This window comes from Heloderma suspectum, chromosome 3, assembly GCF_057233095.1.
Source record: "Heloderma suspectum isolate Gila_16-S chromosome 3, 16-S_ref, whole genome shotgun sequence".
Lineage (NCBI taxonomy): Eukaryota > Metazoa > Chordata > Lepidosauria > Squamata > Helodermatidae > Heloderma > Heloderma suspectum.
Window position 1 is genome coordinate 258,372,540 of NC_139460.1, and position 17,874 is coordinate 258,390,413.

The 17,874-nt window shown below is 43.5% G+C and overlaps 1 protein-coding gene across 2 annotated transcripts in view; it reads right to left on the reverse strand.

The window, feature by feature from the left end:
- The window catches only part of CNNM2 (cyclin and CBS domain divalent metal cation transport mediator 2), a 181,036-nt gene that overhangs the window by 19,229 nt on the left and 143,933 nt on the right, over positions 1-17,874 (reverse strand). For both annotated transcript variants that reach the window (XM_084846429.1, XM_084846430.1), the window contains exons 2-5: positions 16,760-16,903; positions 13,646-13,783; positions 8,117-8,286; positions 1,025-1,118 (exon numbers count right to left, since the gene is read on the reverse strand). In XM_084846429.1, the coding sequence (XP_084702555.1) occupies positions 1,025-1,118; positions 8,117-8,286; positions 13,646-13,783; positions 16,760-16,903 (546 nt within the window). The remainder of the gene's footprint in view (positions 1-1,024; positions 1,119-8,116; positions 8,287-13,645; positions 13,784-16,759; positions 16,904-17,874) is intronic.

The following is a 17,874-nucleotide window of genomic DNA, read 5'->3' on the forward strand; positions in this document are numbered from 1 at the left end:
CCAACCAGTCGTGTCCGACTCTAGGGTGCGGTGCTCATCCCCGTTTCTAAGCCGAAGAGCCAGCGCTGTCCGAAGACGCTTCCGTGGTCATGTGGCTGGCATGACTGAACACCGTGGTGCACGGAACGCTGTTACCTTTCCCGCCGAGGCGGTACCTATTTATCTACTTGCAATTTCTTGCTTTCGAACTGCTAGGTTGGCAGGAGCTGGGACTGAAGACGGGAGCTCACTCCGTCACGCGGCAATCGCGTCTCGAACTGCTGACCTGCCGACCTTCCAGTCTGCAGTTCAGCGTCTTAACCACTAAGCCACCGCAGCCCCAATCAGAACAACTGATTACACCCTGGCAAAGACCTAACAATCTGGGATTCAGAAAATCTACACATCTATTAACCGACTGCTAAAACCCAGAGGGTAGGACCAAGATCCAATTAATGTAAGCATACATCATTACTGTTTAGTTGTACCCCTCATTCAATGCAAACCTGTTAGAATTTATTTAGCAAAATGTCAACTAAATAGCATCCTACTAGATAATAGCTCAGATAGGAAAGATTAGCTTATTGACAACACGTTTTGTAACAGACAGACCTCTGATCTCACAACAACTGATTTTTTTATCTTTTGGCCCAACAACAGACTTTCAGTAAGTTAGCAGATTTAGGTACCATAGCAGATTCTTGACAATAAACAACCTGTAGTAGTCAAGATCTACAACTAGATACTTCTGTTGATTTATAGAGCCTTCCCCAAGCTGGTGCCTTCCATATGTTTTGGACTGTAACACCCAGCATTCCTGACCATTGGCCAAGTTGGCTGGGGCTGATGAGAGTATAAGTCCAAAACATCTGGAGGGCACCAGGTTGGGGAAGACTGGTTTATGGCTCAAGCTGTTTATGTTGACACTGTGCTGTCATGTACTACTTACAACAGATTTAATCAAACACTGGACTAGTTTCTCTAGCCCTCTTAAACCTAGCAGTAGAGGACGTTTGTTCAAGAAGGAATTTCAAAAAGAAATTACCTGGTGATGCTGTGAGAGCCATCACTCCATAGTAAGAGAAAGCACCAGCTTCAAATTTCATTCCCTCTTTCCCCGCCTCCACTTCCACTTTCCCCTGCAGAGAAAAAAACACGAGAATGTTCCTAGTGGATTCAAAAGTGTTCTGGATTTAAGTTAATGTTAGTCCCTTAGCTAAAGTTCATGATGTTCGACATGTGAGGCACATCCCATCCCAGTCATAGCATTTTTTAAATGTCTCTTTTGCTTTCCCCCCAGCTAGAACTGGTTCACATTCAGTGTTCTAGATGCTGGAGTTTCTTAATCATGCACAAATAATTGGGTATAAGGAGTTCTGAATAGTTGAACGTAACTGCTCTGTGTATGAATTTAACTATTTTGAGGAAGTCTGCATAGTCTCACTATGCACCACAGTACCATATGTAGTTTCTGATGGCATTTGATCGAGCACTACATGCTTCTTTTCCCAGAACTCAACTCTCTATCCCTCTCTGTGGCAGAGGGGATGGTAGCCAAATGAGTGAATATACAAAGGGATTTTTAAAAGAAGATCAATTACAAGTAATTGGAATTTCTGTTTTAAGGACCTCTATTTCGCCATATTTAGAAGCTTGAATATGTGAAGAGAATAAGACCACCAACACCAACACCCAAACTTACAAGCACTGTCTAATTCTATTTTCAAGAGATATACACTGCATCTTATGTCAACACTAAGAACAAGTTTACATAGGAGCATCCCATGCTGCTGGCTAAGTATTTTAGTGTTAAGCCTGTGGTGGGGAAATACCCAAATGAGTTAGCAAACTATTGCCTACAGATCTGCAAACATTCTTTGGTATACACTTTGCCACCCATCTTATTCCTATAACCCCCCACACTATACTATTTGGGGAACAGCATGGATCAGTGTGAAGATCAGTACAGATACTATTAGCCTTGTAGGACTTCAGCTCGTCTGAAATACAGACATCCCCCAAGGCACGAAGTAAGGGCAACTCACATCATTCAAGCAACCATTTCCATATTGTTCTAAATATAGGTATCCATAAAGAAAGTGTAATGATCTAACCTTATCACATTTGTTTATAATTGCTACTCATTATATTGACAGTAATACAACAACTATAGTGTTTATCAGGCAATTACTTAGAGCAGAAGAAGAGAATGCTCATCAGGATGCTGCCACCAAAAATAGTAATTCTGTGCCCAATTCTCCCAACCCCCTATAACTTTAAGGCGTGTGTCATGGGCTAAAGTTACCAGGACAAGGGAAGGGAGAGACAAGGAGCTTGATAAAGGCCTACCATTTGAGGAAGCAACCCCCTTCCAATCATCATTTCCGGTTTGGTCACTAGAACCTTTAGGGCCATGCATGGAATTCAGCAAGAATCAACTAGTAGAAAAGAAGATCAAAATAGGCTTTTACCTAGAACAAGCATTTTGCTACATCACATATGAGCTATGAACCTACACAGACCCAATACTATGAACATTGTAATACTCTAGCCAGGGAGCTAACACTTGCTTCCCCTTCCCCCAAGAGTTTTTGAATATGTGTGCATTCCTCAAAAGATGGAGTGAGCACATCCTCACTTAGTTCTTTCACAGCTGTCAGGGCTGGGTCATGGGCAGCAGACTGAAGTGACTCAGGAGCTGGGAGCAGTGAGACAAGCCTGTAGTCAGGACAGAATAACCAATCAGGGCCACAGGGCAAAGCAGAAAGCCAGATCAAGGAGCAAGGCAGAAATCAGAACCAAAGAGCAAGTCAGGATCCAAGAACAAACTAGGAGGCAGGATTAAGGAGCAAGCCAGAAGCCTGTAGTGAAGAACAAGCAATGATACAGGAATACACTAGGGTTCAGAAAGACCTTGTTGCTCAAGCAAAGTTCAGCTGGAATAGGAAGTCCTTATATTCCTTCCTGCCCAGAAGGATGGAATAGTCAGTCTGGGTAGGCAGAGCCAGTCTGGAGGGTTCTTCACTAAGAAGTTGCCACCTGCAGTTCAATGTTTCACTACATGGGAAAGCTCCATACAGATCCAGCAGCTCCCGAGAGTAACTGCCATGAAATGTATCAGTAGGAAGCTGAGTGCTGACATCTGGATGAGAGCAGGTAGCGAGAGTACTGAAAGAGGAATGTTGCCTTCAACCTCTCCTTTGGAAAAGGACCCCCATGAGAGATGATGTAATATCCCAGGATCCAAGGCAAGCACTACAAGATCTGAGTGGGTTGAAGCAGGTGCACTAGATGTTGAAAGTGGGAGAAAGTGACAGGGTGGAACAGCACCTGTAGTAGACATAGGTACCAAAGTCCAATACATAGGTACTGAAGCAGTGTGTTGCTACCAGGAGAATCTCGGGCCATTTGCCAGAGTCAGTGTGATGTCTTTTCTTTGGTTCTTGTTCAACACACATGGCACATGACACAGATGATTGCAGTTTATTATCCTAGTCCTTTGGACACTTGGAAAATATCTCAGCTGAACATTTAGAAATGGAAGTGGCAACAAGGGCCAACAGGGGAGAAGAAAACAACGTGGATGGAACCAAGATTGAGCAAATAGATTTTTCCATATTTACATCCTGGGGCTCCACAGGCTAATTGATGGTGGTAGCTGCTGGTGCTTTCCCCCACAAGGAGGCCCAGAATTTAGAGAAAGAGTTGCACCTGGCTTGTTGAGCTGATTCTAAACAATGTGAACACAAGTTCACTATGTGCTTCTCTCCAAGGTACCTCTTAAAGGATGCCAGCTGCACCACAGGCATGTGGGGAACATGGATGAAAGAAATGCCTGTTAAAATAAGAAAAAAGTAGAACTATGCCCAAGTATGTTAAGAACTGGCATGTAAAAAAAAGTATGTTTTTTTAAGAAGGGGGAAAAAAAAAACCCTCCCCAAGGAGAAACAAGAAACAAAGGCTTACAGTGGAACAGAATTGCAGGCAATCGTTCCTGAGTTGCTACTAACATGAAAGTTGGAAGAGAACTGAGCAGAGGGTCCATCGTTATACCTTTTCAAGACATGAGCACGTTCAAAATCTCCTCTCAGTGAAAGGGGGAACAAGGGCCAGTTCTACAATGTTTCTAGAATTGGTTCTGTATAGACACACAACCCATATTTGGGACTGTACATAGAGACCATTAAGATGAACGAGACTCATAGTTATAATACTAGTGAACAGCTATTTCTGAAGATAATCCTGAAGTCCTGTAGATAGTGACACAGATTATTCAATAGTATATAAAGTTTCTACAAAACTGTTAGATGTGTCTGAAATATTTCAGAGATACTTATGGAACAGGACACAACCTGTGACAGGGCTGAAAACATACAGAGAAATACTTGAAGGAACATAATCTGGCTGTGCCAAACATGATTGAGCCTGTCTATGAAGCTTTCCACCACACTATACAAAACAAGTACAGGATCTCTCTCATAGTCCATGGTTCAGATCTCCCATTCAAGCATGGCATTCACAATAGATTCAGTGTTACCATCAGTCTCGAAATGATAGCATTTCGAGACTAAAACCTGTAGGCCATGGATCTCAAACTTGGTGCCCATGGACACCATTGTGCTCTTGGCCACCACTCTTGGTGGTCTTCCTAAAATAAAATAGATTTTTAATTAAAAACAAATAACTGGGAGGCTGGCATGCTGCAAAGTGCCATCTTTATTTCCAAGAATGCCTCTGAGCCTCATGTGGGCTCCAGAGGCATTCTTAGAAAATAAAAATGGTGGGTGACTGAAGCCCAGTGCTTGGTTTTGAAGCATGCTCAGTCACTCTAGGTGGGCTAGAGGTGGTGGTGAGAAGCAAGAGGAGTGTTTTGCTTGTGGTGTGTGTGCATGTGTGTGTGTGGCCTGTTTGTTTGAGGAGGGGGGTGTTAGCCGTTTTCTTGTTTGTTTGTTTTGCTGTGGTGTGTATTTTGCCTGGGCATTTGTGTGTGGTGTGTGTGTATATTTTGCCTGGTGTGTGTGTGTATGTTTCTATGACCATCACCTGTTTGCCTTCTGTGAATGGAATTTATTGTTGTACATTGTGTCATTTGAGGCTTAGACCCACCTCTGCCTTGTACTCAGGTACTTGGCCTGGTTATTTGTCTCTGAACCTCATCAGTTTGTCTTCTGGGAGATTAGTGTTCACGCAGAAGACAAACTGATGACAAACTGATTGGGTTGAAAGAAGAGTTTTTGTGTTTTGTAGCTCGGATCTCACCTCTACCTTGTACTTAGGTTCCTGGGGGAGGGCACAATCTTATGGGGATAGTCAGCTGCCTCTGAACTCGGAGGCAGCTGACTATCCAATGTAGGGCAGGCAGAGCACAGAGAGAATCTTCTCCTCCATGCTCTGGCCACCCTGCGTTTATGGCTAGATGGCCAATTTCGGCTGTCTAATCGGAGCACCTCAGAATGGGGGAGGGGAAGCCAGACGGTGCTTCCACAGTCCCCTCCCCTCCCTGCCCCCAGGAACGCCCCCTTTTCAGCCACTCCACACTGCTTTTCCGAATGTGGCGCCAGGGACGGACCGCACCCTCTACGAGGCAGCAGGGGAGGGGGCAGGGAGTCAGATTTCCGGGAGCTGAAAAATCCTATGGCCATCTAAACACTGTCTAGTAGCCAAAGGATTGCGCCCTAAGTTACTTATCTTTTAGTCTCACTGGTTTATCTTCTGGGAAAATGGGTGTTAACTTTTAAAATACTACTTCATAAAAACATGAAGAGCTTAAATTGCAATGCTAGCTTGCAACCCATTTTGTGAAACCTAATTGAAACATCATGGTTACTTGAAAAGACAATGCAATATCCTGCAATATCTAGAGGACTTTTAACACTCAAATGTTTTTAGCCTTGTCATAGAAAAATCTTCAGAATTCACATTTTATTACACTCTTAAGATAGAACCTCTGCACAGTCAATACTGAAGGAAAAAAAGTCTGTTTGAATCAAATGACCTTTGCAATCACTTCACAAGTCTCCAGACTATTCGTAGTTATGCCCTTGTAAGAATGCTCAGGTCTGGCCCAAGACATTTTGCTGTCTGAGGTACAGCAAATCCCCCAAACCCCTCACTCCATCCCAGCAAGCTGCACAGTACAAGGCTGGTCAAATTATTTTGGTACTTGAGGCAGAAAACCCCAGAAGTGTCTTTCCCCTTCCCTGACAGTAAAAATATATTAATAATAAATTAAATAACAGTTTGCTGCCTTTCATGACACCTAGCATCAATTGACCGGGGCAGCTGCCTCACTCTGCCTAATGGTAGAGCTGTCCCAAAAATACACAAGGTAAGCAGAACTGGGGGATGTTCAGTTTTGTACAAAAACAGTGACATGGAATGTCCAAACCTACCATGAAGAAACCTGAAACAGTCACTTGGAGCAGTTGATTCCAAGGGTGAGACAATTTTCTTGTCTTCAGCCTATATACACTACTTTAAGTGGTGGAGGCGCAATATCATTTGACTTCCACTTCAGCTGTGTACATGTCTAAGGGTGACACATACACTTAGAGCAGAGCAGGTAGAGACATTAGCGAGTCAGTAGGTGGTGCTGTTCTCTTAGCAAATATACTAGATATATATTTCTTTCCTCAGGGTGTACAAGAAGTTAAACATAAAAATTTGCCCCATTCACACTTTTTCAGACAAAGCTTGCATATTCCCAAGCTTGTGATTGTGTTCAGTAGAAAAATGTGCATTATAAAAATAGACTTTTTTTAAAAAAACCTCATTTTCACACTTTAGTCAATGGGGGGGAAATGCACTTTAAAAAATGTGCACCCAAATGTGCACTTTTCCCATTTGAACAACAACCTAGAAAGTTTGCATCTGGGAACGAGGCAAGCCGAGTTTCAAGGTGGAACTCAGAGAACCTTGATGAGCTCGAGCCTTGCTGATTCTCCCATTCCTATTGATTCATTAGGCAATGCCCTGGCCTCAGAGCAAACCATCCATAAAACCTTTTGCCCGGGCTAAATACTATACATATTAGGGTTATACCAAATATTCACCTGTTTTGATTTTTGGCCTGAAAATATACCTCTTGGGGAAGGAGCATATTTTGCAAAACCTCACTTTGAGCTTGTTTGCTGCTTATTCTTTTCCAATTGGTTCCCCTTCTTTGAAGCCACTTTGTTGTTCGGTTAGGACTTCTGTCTTTGGCTGAGATCATACCAGGAAAATCAAGGATTCATGTATGAACATCATTACAACATGGAGCTACACAGCTAATTGGATCTGGCTACATGATGATGTCATTAAGGGTAACCAAAATTGATTAAGAATGCATGTAATCCTTCCTGATGATCAACCAATTGGATAACTGATAGCCTTCATTCTATATAGGCTAGTATTTTCACCCTTTTCCAGCACAGTCCCCGAAAAACTGCCAAAAGAGGGGGCAATCTTTTGCCACTCCCAAAAGCATTAACAAAAAGTACCCCCTCTTCCAGCTCATCCCTAGTATATACTTTTTGTCGTCCCCCCCTGATTTCTCTAGCACTATCAATTATACAAAAAGCCTTTTCCTCTTCGGAACGAGCTAATATTTAATGCATGCCATACACAATTTCAATCAGAAACTCCTACCATGAAAACAGGGGCATAACCACTATTGGACTACATATTAAACTGCTCCACAGGGTGGCTAAGTGCCAAACAAGATGAGATGTCACCCACACACTTAGCAATTGCAGTAAAGGAAGTGCATGGCCCCTGTCCAGCTTGGGATCTTGGTGGGGAGATTTGGTGGCTTTAACTCTTTGCCCCCCCCCCCCAAATCTGGCTATTTGCATTGAGGGAAAATGCTCCCATTCTCACTAGTGGAAGTTCTTCTTCCAATGCAAATAACAAGCACCATCTCCTCATGAAGGTCTGAATATGGATGCCCACCCCCATACGTATTTAACTGTTAAAAGCCATTCATGCAAATATTTCTAATGTACAAAGTGCAGGCAGACGGATCAAGAAGCAAGGCAACCTGGGAACCCTGACACCCCTTCCTATTGCAAATTCTAGATAATATAACTGAATATAGTCACATTGGTCAGATGGAGGTTGCAGGAGAGACAAATGCTCATATAGTCATAAGCCTGACCTGTAAAATTAGAACGAAGTAATCAATAGGCTTGTTTCGTTGATAGAGGTAGTATTCAGGGGCTTTCTTGTTCTTCTCATCATACTTCAACTCCTGAATCACATTGGGATGCTTTAGTAGCCTTAGGAGGATCTTTTCAGACATCTGGGATGGGCCAAATGCTTCAACCTCTGAAGACATAAAAACAACTCCACATATAACCTACAGTACATTTCATGAGTCACATGGATTGCTAATTTGTATTTAATCACAATAAACACAAACATGAGCAGACCTATTTTTCAGGTTCTGAAGGGTTTTTTCATAGATGACAAAAGTAACCCACTCATTAGACCACTCAGTGCACTTCCACAGTAATTCTACATTTTTAAATTGAGTGTTCCCCTCAGAGCATATAATAGCTGCTCCATCTTTTTTTTTTATGATGAAGCAAATGCTTCCAAAGTTCACAAAAACTGGCCAAAGTTGCTCTGAATAGTTCACAGGCTAATACTGATTGTGTGATTCAAGCTTCTTTTTAAACAAAATAAAATATTAATTTTATTCATGTTCTCTTTCTTTCTCTTATATGCATGTTCTCTTTCTTTCACTTGATTAAATTAAACCGTTTTCAGATGGTGGAAACAGCAGCTTCAGTTCAGAGAGACAGGGCAATATGAAAATGGCACTATTTGGAAAGACAGCACCACTCAAGTGGGTTCTTGAACAGTGAATGAAAGACTTCTTGAACAGTGACTAGAGGCTTTGAATATTTACTTTCAAAGGTTATTTGATTTTCATAGGCCTGGAAGTCTCATGAGTGTTTACTACAGCATAGCCACAAGGCAAACTGAACAAATGCATGCCAATGAGCCTGCCCAAAATAGCGACTCTGACCCAGATAGAATTTATTTATTTATTTATTAAATTTATTAATCGCCCATCTGACTGGTCACCCAGCCACTCTGGGTGATGTACAACCCCCATAAAACAATTTAAAACAATAAAATTTTACCATAATTTTTTTTTTTTAAATACCCTAACCCACCCCAAATGCCTGCCTGAACAGCCACGTTTTTAATGCACGACGGAAGCTCATTAAAGAGGGGGCATGACGGAGTTCCCTAGGGAGGAGTTCCACAGAGTGGGGGCCACCACAGAGAAGGCCCTCTCCCTCGTCCCCACCAGTCTAGCTGTCCTGGCTGATGGGACAGAGAGAAGGCCATCTGAGGCTGATCTTGTTAAGCGGCCTGTCTGGTGTTGCTGGAGGCGCTCCTTAAGATAGGCTGGGCCGGAACCATATAGGGTTTTAAAGGTCAAAACCAACACCTTGAATTTGGCCCGGAAAACAACTGGTAACCAGTGCAACTCCTTCAGCACTGGAGTGATGTGATCTCGCCGGCGGCTGCCTTTAATCAGGCGAGCCGCCGCGTTCTGTACCAGCTGCAGCTTCCGAACCGTCTTCAAGGGTAACCCCACGTAAAGCGCATTACAGTAGTCTAAACGAGAGGAGACCAGGGCATGTACTACCAATGGGAGTAGATGGTCGGGAAGGAAGGGGCGCAGCCGCCGTATCAGATGGAGTTGATACAGCGCTGTCCGGCTCACAGCTGACACCTGAGCCTCCATGGACAGCTGGGAGTCCAAAATGACCCCCAGGCTGCGGACCTGGTCTTTCAAGGGTAGCCGTACCCCATTCAACACCAGGTCAACATCCCCCAGCCTCCTCTTGTCTCCCACCAAAAGTACCTCGGTCTTGTCAGGGTTGAGCTTCAGCTTATTCCTCCCCATCCAGCCACTCACCGTCTCCAGACATTTGGACAGGGATTCTACGGCCAACCTTGGTGAAGATTTGAATGAGAGGTAGAGCTGCGTGTCATCCGCATATTGATGACACTGCACCCCAAACCTCCTGATGATAGCCCCCAGTGGCTTCACATAGATGTTAAATAGCATCGGGGAGAGGATGGAACCCTGTGGCACCCCACAAGTAAGTGGCCACGGGTCCGAAACCTCCTCTCCCAGTGCTACCCTCTGGTACCTGCCGGAGAGGAAGGACCAGAACCACCGCAATACAGTGTCTCCAATGCCCACCCCCTCCAGGCGGTCCAGGAGGATACCGTGGTCAATGGTATCAAAAGCCGCTGAGAGGTCGAGGAGAACAAAGAAAGAGCATTCACCCCTATCCAGAGCCCTCCTCATATCATCCACCAAGGCGACCAAGGCCATTTCTGTCCCATGCCCAGGCCTGAAGCCCGACTGAAATGGGTCTAGATAATCAGTTTCTTCCAAGTGTGCCTTCAACTGCACCGCCACCACCCGCTCAATCATCTTGCCCAAAAATGGCAGATTTGAGACTGGGGGAAGTTGTTCAGAACTTGAGGATCCAAGGAGGGCTTCTTTAAGAGTGGTCTTATAACTGCCTCCTTGAGGGCTGTTGGCATCACTCCCTCCTCAAGGGAGGCGTTCACCACCGCCCTGATCCCTTCACCCAGTCTCTCTCTGCAGCTCATAATGAGCCAAGATGGGCAAGGATCAAGTAAGCAGGTGGTCGGCCTTACAGATGAAAGCACCTTGTCCACTTCATCAGGAGGAAGAAGCTGGAACCGATCCCACAAAACCGGTTTGCCATAGGCCGCCTCTTGCTCACTAACTGTATCCACAGTGTGCAGAGTAACACACCTAATCTGATCAATTTTATCTGCAAAGTGCCTTGCCAAAGCCTCACAGGAGGCCTTAGAATGCTCCAGTGGTTCCGGAGCCACAGGACCGACCAGGCTCCGGACCACTTGGAACAGCCTCCTGGGGCAGCACTCTGCAGACGCGATGGAGGCAGCATAATATTCCTTTTTTGCTGCCTTCACCGCCACGTGATAGGCTGAAGATATAGCTCTAGCCCGTGTCTGATTGTCTTTGGAGCGAGACTTCCGCCACCGGTGCTCTAGCCGTCTCACCTCCTGTTTCAGAGCTCGTAACTGCGGATTGAACCATGGTGCAGTCCGAGCCCTGTTCAGGGGGAGAGGGCGTTTCGGAGCCACCCGATCTAATGCCCCGGTGATTGCGGCATTCCAGCCACCCACCAGGGTCTCGACCGAGTGGCCATTGGCATGCCCCAGAGAATCCCCAAGCGCGTTCAGGAATCCATTTGGATCCATAAGATGCCTGGGGCGGACCATTTTAATGGGTCCTCCACCCCTGCGGAGGGGTTGTGGAACCGAGAAGTCCAACATCACCAGATAGCGATCTGACCATGACAAGGGGGTGGTGGATATACCCCCGACTTCCAGATCACTCCCCGCTTCTCCAGAAACAAACACAAGGTCTAGTGCATGACCGGCTACATGGGTGGGCCCAGTTAGAATATGGTGCAGCTCCCAGGAGGCCATGGTCTCCATGAAGTCCCGAGGTGCTCCTGTGAGGATGGCCTCCGAATGTACGTTGAAGTCCCCCAACACCAGTAAGTTAGGGGACTGTACACGCACATCAGAGACCACCTCAAGCACCTCGGCCAGGGAGTCAGTCGTGCAGCGGGGTGGACGGTACACGAGCAGAATCCCCAGACTGCCCTTCGGGCCCAACCTCCAGTACATGCACTCAGAATATAGAATAGCAAAAGTAAGACCATTTTCAAATACCTAGGGGATTACTGTGACTGTCACAGAACATATTCTACAATTTTTCAATTCTTATCATTTGACACTTCCTTCCACAAGCATAAAACTTAAATATTGTTGACATGGGCAACAGTTAATAAACTGACATGCAAAGTACCAATAAATGATGGATTTACACATATGGCTCTAGATTTTAAACAGCCTAAATATAATGAACCAAATGTTGTATCTTAAATGGCTCCAGGAGCCAAATTAACATGTCAGGTCTAAGACATCTCTCTCTATGCAGAAATACAAGCGCTAAAATCACAAACAGTGTTTGTGGAGACTGCATGGAAGGCATGGGAGACTCTGTGAAAATGAGTTTAAGAACGATATCCTGTATTTAATGTCTGTTAACCCCACTTTCTTTTTGCGATAAGTCTTCCTCTTCAAGTTACATTAGCAATTGGGGTCAACTGGAAGATTCCTAAAAGGTGGTTGCCAAGTTAAAACAGATATATAACTCAACTGAATACACTTGCGTATGAATTGGTCTCCAGTGTCATACATCAGGTCACAGTTCTATAGAATGAGAGTGACATTCAGAGACAATAGGCCTATTCACACAATCGAACAGCCCACCGTAGCTTATTTAAGCCATGGTAGGCTGCAATGCATACTGTTGGTCATTTTAAATATTCAAGCCATGACTGTGGCTTGTTGTGTCATCCAAACCTGATGGGGGTGGGTTGTGCAAGGGTTAAACAACCCTCACAGAACCCATGGCCTGTTTTAGGGTTATGCGAGGGTTGTTTAACCCTCACACAACCCATGCCCATGGGGTTTGGATGACAAAACAAGCTGCAAATTTTCAGGATGGCACCCATAGGTGCTGCAGCTTGTTGTGGCTTAATAAGCCATGATAAGATGCAGCGATTGTACAAACTTGGTCTTTTATCCCACAGGCTCACTGCTAAGGCTGCCCAAGTAGCCATTGACTATATGGACAATGTGGGACTGCACATATCTTCCCATTCAAAAGAGAACTGATATCCCATTTTCTGTCTCATAGGCCACTATAATACCATTCATAGAAGATACCTCCTAATCGGGAGTTGTATTTTGTATTTAATACACCTGTATAGGTCATAGAAATAAAGCTGCATTCTCACTCTTGAATCTAGCAGCTCTTCCCATCAATGGCAACTATCTACACAAGTCATTTGGTGCAGAGTCCTCATTTTATTTCTTGAGCTATTTCTTCTGAGGATCTATTTATTCAAAGTTAGGGCCAAACTATGTTCCATGGAGTCCTGTGTAACTGTTCCCTGGCCTTTTTATTTAAAGAACAGCAGTCACTGAAAGCTATATTCAGAAGTGGAAGAAAGACAGGTACACAAGAGATGCTTAATCCTTTTCCTGCTAGCCATTTTATCTCTCAAACCTGCTCCCTAAACTGTTTTTCCTCCCACAAGGGAAAGACACACACATGCACACAGGGAGAAAATCAGGTGAGAGTGATTTTAAGAGGAAAAACAGCCTGTATCCATCCTCCCCTACTTCGTCTTGAGGCCTCCAGCAACCGCTTCTCATTAAATGAAAGAGTCAAGGGAAAGTTGCACAGACCTCCATGTAACACGTAGTTTAGCCTTTGGTCTGATGAAATCTACACAAACAGTGTGGCACTTCTAGTTATCCCTATGTTCTAAACCAGTTCTAAAACTTAGTTACTGGTTACCTCTCATTAATGTCTTAAGAGTTTGTGCCAATACTGAACATGGGACAGACATAATTTAATGGGGGGGGGAACAAGTATACAACAACGGCATGGTATATCACTCTCTAACCCAGCCTCCCTTCCAGACTGCACTGCCCCACCACCATCTCACCAGACTCTACCAGAAAACCAGCTGTTGGACCCTGAAGTTATCAAACTATGATAAGCCACACTTGCCTGTTGCTAGGAAACGATGCATTGCCAAGAGCAACTGTGGAGAGATTTTAACCTTCATTTCACTATCTGTCTGTTTGAAGGCAGAGAAGTCCTGCTTTCTCTCCCGGTGGGCTACTTTCTTTTTGGTCTTGTTATCAGCTGGAGGTGGGGAAATAAAATAAAAATTAGATTAGGCCCCAGTATGAACACTGGGAGATGCTATTTAGAAAAAGGAACAGCACACAGACACAATCCGATTCTCAAAAACATACTCTAGAAGTTATGCGTACAACTACTGCAAGCTGCAGTCAATTGCAAAGGTAGAAATTCACACACCTATGCAAGATCCACTCCTCTGATTACAAGATTGTGGTGGTATTTATCTTTTTCTACCTGAATAACCTCTGCTTTTTTTAGTGCAAGTTACAGAGTGCATGAACTTATGATCCTGTTTTCATACTGCACAGAGAATAAAGATCAGGCAAAGGCCTCCCAGTATCAGCACAAGGGGGCACCTTGACCTTGTGCCAGACGTCATCAGCACTGCTATGTCAGCACTGAGGAAGTATCCCTTTGCACCACACAAGAACCACACTGTGAGAGTATTGGAGAAAAGAGGTGATGGACGGGAAACAACCCACAGATTCTGTGACATCTTTAGGCCAGACAATCACTGGGAATGGATTAATCCCTCTTGTAGTGCATCTTTCATGTCAACAAGAAAACTATAGTACGTTACGGTAGGTTTAATGGATTTTATGAAGCAAGTGTAGCAGAACTGGCTCTGTTCCCTTGTACAAGATATTATAGCAACTGCAAAACAAGTAGAGGTTTATATAATAGCAGCTAAAGGTCTAGATAGCATTAAGATGTTTGCAGCAATATGGGAACGTTTAGTGGACAACTGAGGGTGTTCTAAAAATCTGGTGACTACATATAAAAATGGTAAGTAAACATGAAATTAAAGAAGCTGCAATAGGCTAATGGTTTAAAATCAAAATGGCTACGGAATAGTTATGTTCCCCATGAAGTAATATGAAATTTAATATATTAACAAGTATTCACCCATGACATTTCACAGAAGGGTGTTAATCTTTTCACACCATACACACTGGAGTTATTTGTATCATACATACCACAATCGTAGTGCAGTTCCACTTGACTCTCCTGCTGTTACCTTTAACCAATTTTTGCATCACCCACTTCCACTGACAGAGTTCCACTAATTAAGATAGGGCGGCTAGATGGAGTAAACACAGCAATCCCTCTCCCTCTTCCTCACCCCCTCCCACTTCTTCCTTCCTTTTTAAAGTTATGGTGGGTAAGGAAGAAGAGAGCAGGCATACAGGGGTGAACACGTTTCTTGCCCCTCCCTCTTTTCATTCAAGTGGGATGAGCAAAAGATTGGAATTTCCATGAGGTTTCCATTGGAATTTCTAGGAGGAGAAGGGAATGTCTTTTCTCATTTTGAGGGAACTCTATAAAGGGAAATGTCTGTAAAAACAAAATTACACTAACTCAACTATGAATTTACACATACTAAATTAGGGTTCTGATTTATTTCTGAGCACAGTTCAAGATACTGTTGCTTACCTATAAAGCCCTAAATAACTGAAAAACTGTTATGAAAAACCTCCCATATGAAACTTCCCATAAGTTAAGATCATAATTGGAAGCCCTGTTATATGTCCCATCACCAAAAGAACAGCAGTTGGCGGGAACGCAAGACAGGGCCTTTTCTGGGGCAGCACTCCAGGTATGGCATTCCCTCTCAAAGGAGGCAAGACTAGCCCCATCCCTGATGGTATTTATGCTGGGAGGGAAGACTTACTTTAAAAAGCTGAAGCTGGAATTTGTTGTCTTAAAATTTAATGTAGTAAGAGACAGCTGATTTAGGGGATAGCCTGGGATACAGCAGGCTGGGCAGATTACATTTTAATCTGCTTAAGTGAGCTACAGTAGAAAAATTCCCAGCAATTTTTATCAAGAAACATTAAACAAGTTTTCATATGACTGTGATATTTTGATTACTAAGGTTTTTATTATTTATATTTTTGTATGCCATTCATTGTAATAGAGTTCATTATTGCTTAATATTGACTACTGAAGCTATATGCACTGCATATATTATGGTTAGGTGCTGTAGTATTTTGTTTAATAGTTTATTACATTAAATGTTGTCTTTTTAAGAGTGCATAACTTTGTTGTGTTTTTATACAGACATTTCACTTAATAACTAATTTCCTTGAAATGTGTTGGGGACTATATCTATTGTTCAGCTGCCCTCTTTTTTCTTCTTGGAGTTTTCTTGATCCTCTCTATGTGTGTTTATGGATCTCTCTTCTCCCTATGGCTAGGGACAGGTAACAGTTTTTTCAGAGAACAGGAGAGGGATTGCTGCTGGGGTGTCTATACTCACCACACTTTTCTTCTGGTAACGAGGCTTTTCAATTGTTTCAAAAACCCGCAAAATGTGTAGGTAGACAGTGTAACAAAAAATACACGGTCATCTTCAGAAATGCCTTCAGTCCACTCAGCTCCCAAACTATTGTCTGTCTCTAGCCTACAGCAGTTTGGAAGGCATGGGAAAGAATGCTGGGGTAGAGCATTATTCATTCCAAAGGATGCCTCCCAACAGTAAAATCTTCTGGTATTTCAAATGAAAGTATGTAAAAAATGTCCTCAGGGCCAGCCCAAGACATTTTGCTGCCTGAGGCAAGATGGCACTCCGGACCCCCAATCCATTCCATGAACAAAAGCTGACCAGACATGCAACTGAATTTTACTTCTATATTGGCAATGGGACCGTGAATTCCATCTTACCTGAGGGGCAGCAAAATTGCTTGGAGGGCACAAGGCAGGCCACATGGCACACAGTATTCAATTCTCCAACAGCTTCCCACCCCTCAGCATCTGCCACCAGCAGCCTTACTCTGTCTATTGGTAGGGCTGACTCTGGCCTTCATATCATGACATTGGGGTGGGTATAATAAGTATTTTTAGTTGGACTAGAGTTCCAATTTTACTTCATAGTTCTTAATTTATCTCAAAAAAAAAAACCCAAGACAAAGAACTTTATTAGAGGAGAGGCTCCATACTGTTTTGAGGGGAAAGACCATGGAGATTAATACTCACTGTACAGATCTGTTTCATCTAGAATCTCAGACTTGATGATCTCTTCAATTACATCTTCCAAGGTAACAATGCCCAAGACTTCATAAAAAGGATCCCCTTCCCCTTCATTGTTCACCCGCTGCACTATTGCCAAGTGAGATTTACCTGCACAGAGTAGTAGACCAAGAAATTAGAAATTATAGCAGAATTACTGGCCAGCCACTCTCAAATGACGCAGATGGATCCTGCAATAGAACAGCAGATGGTTATAGGGGTATTGTCAATTTGGAAGGGAAAAAAAACTATCTGAAAGTTTACCAAGCATTGTTAGAGATAGCCTAAAATTGTTTTCAGGCAGAACATTTCTGTAGTCAGTCCAGCAACCAGAAGGAATTGGTGATATTTCTACGATTTCAACAATTCTAAGACAACTTTGCCTTGTGTTAATCAGCATCCCAATTTTCTTTCATTTCATGGTGACCACCACCATTAGCAAGCTTTTCTATAGCAGAGGTGTTGGGCCAAATCCAGTCTATCTGGGGTCCCAACCTGCCCCCCCCAGGTTCCTAAGATAGCTATGCCCCTTTCCCCCGTTCCACCTCCTTTCTTCTGATTCTTCTGCCAAACGTTGGGTGGTTCCTTGGCTTTTGAACTGTATTTTCGCATTCTAAAGATTGAAATGTCTCTCCTAAGGCTTAGTTACATGCAGTAAGAGCTCTATGGTAAAATGTGCTGGTATTTTTGGTATTTTGCCTCTGCCTCTTTTGCCTTTGGGCCCACCCCCAATGGAATGCAGTCCCCAAGAGCGTCTCTAAAACTGAATTCAGCCCTTGGGCATGCTTTTCATGTATCCTCTGCAGCACGACAGAACAGTTTGAATTACTACCACGAGGGAATATTCTGGAAGTGACTTACTAGAGTTCTGGCATGCAGAAACTGTGATCTGACATAAACTTTACTGCAGTAAGATTATAATGTATCTCATCAATTACCGTTTTCATACATTCTGACATTCCACATTTGAAAATACTAGATATAGTATGTTATACTATTCATCTACAAACAGATTAATTCAATATCATGAGGAACTCTAGCAAAGCACAATAACATTTTACCACATATCAGCCAGCAAGCTG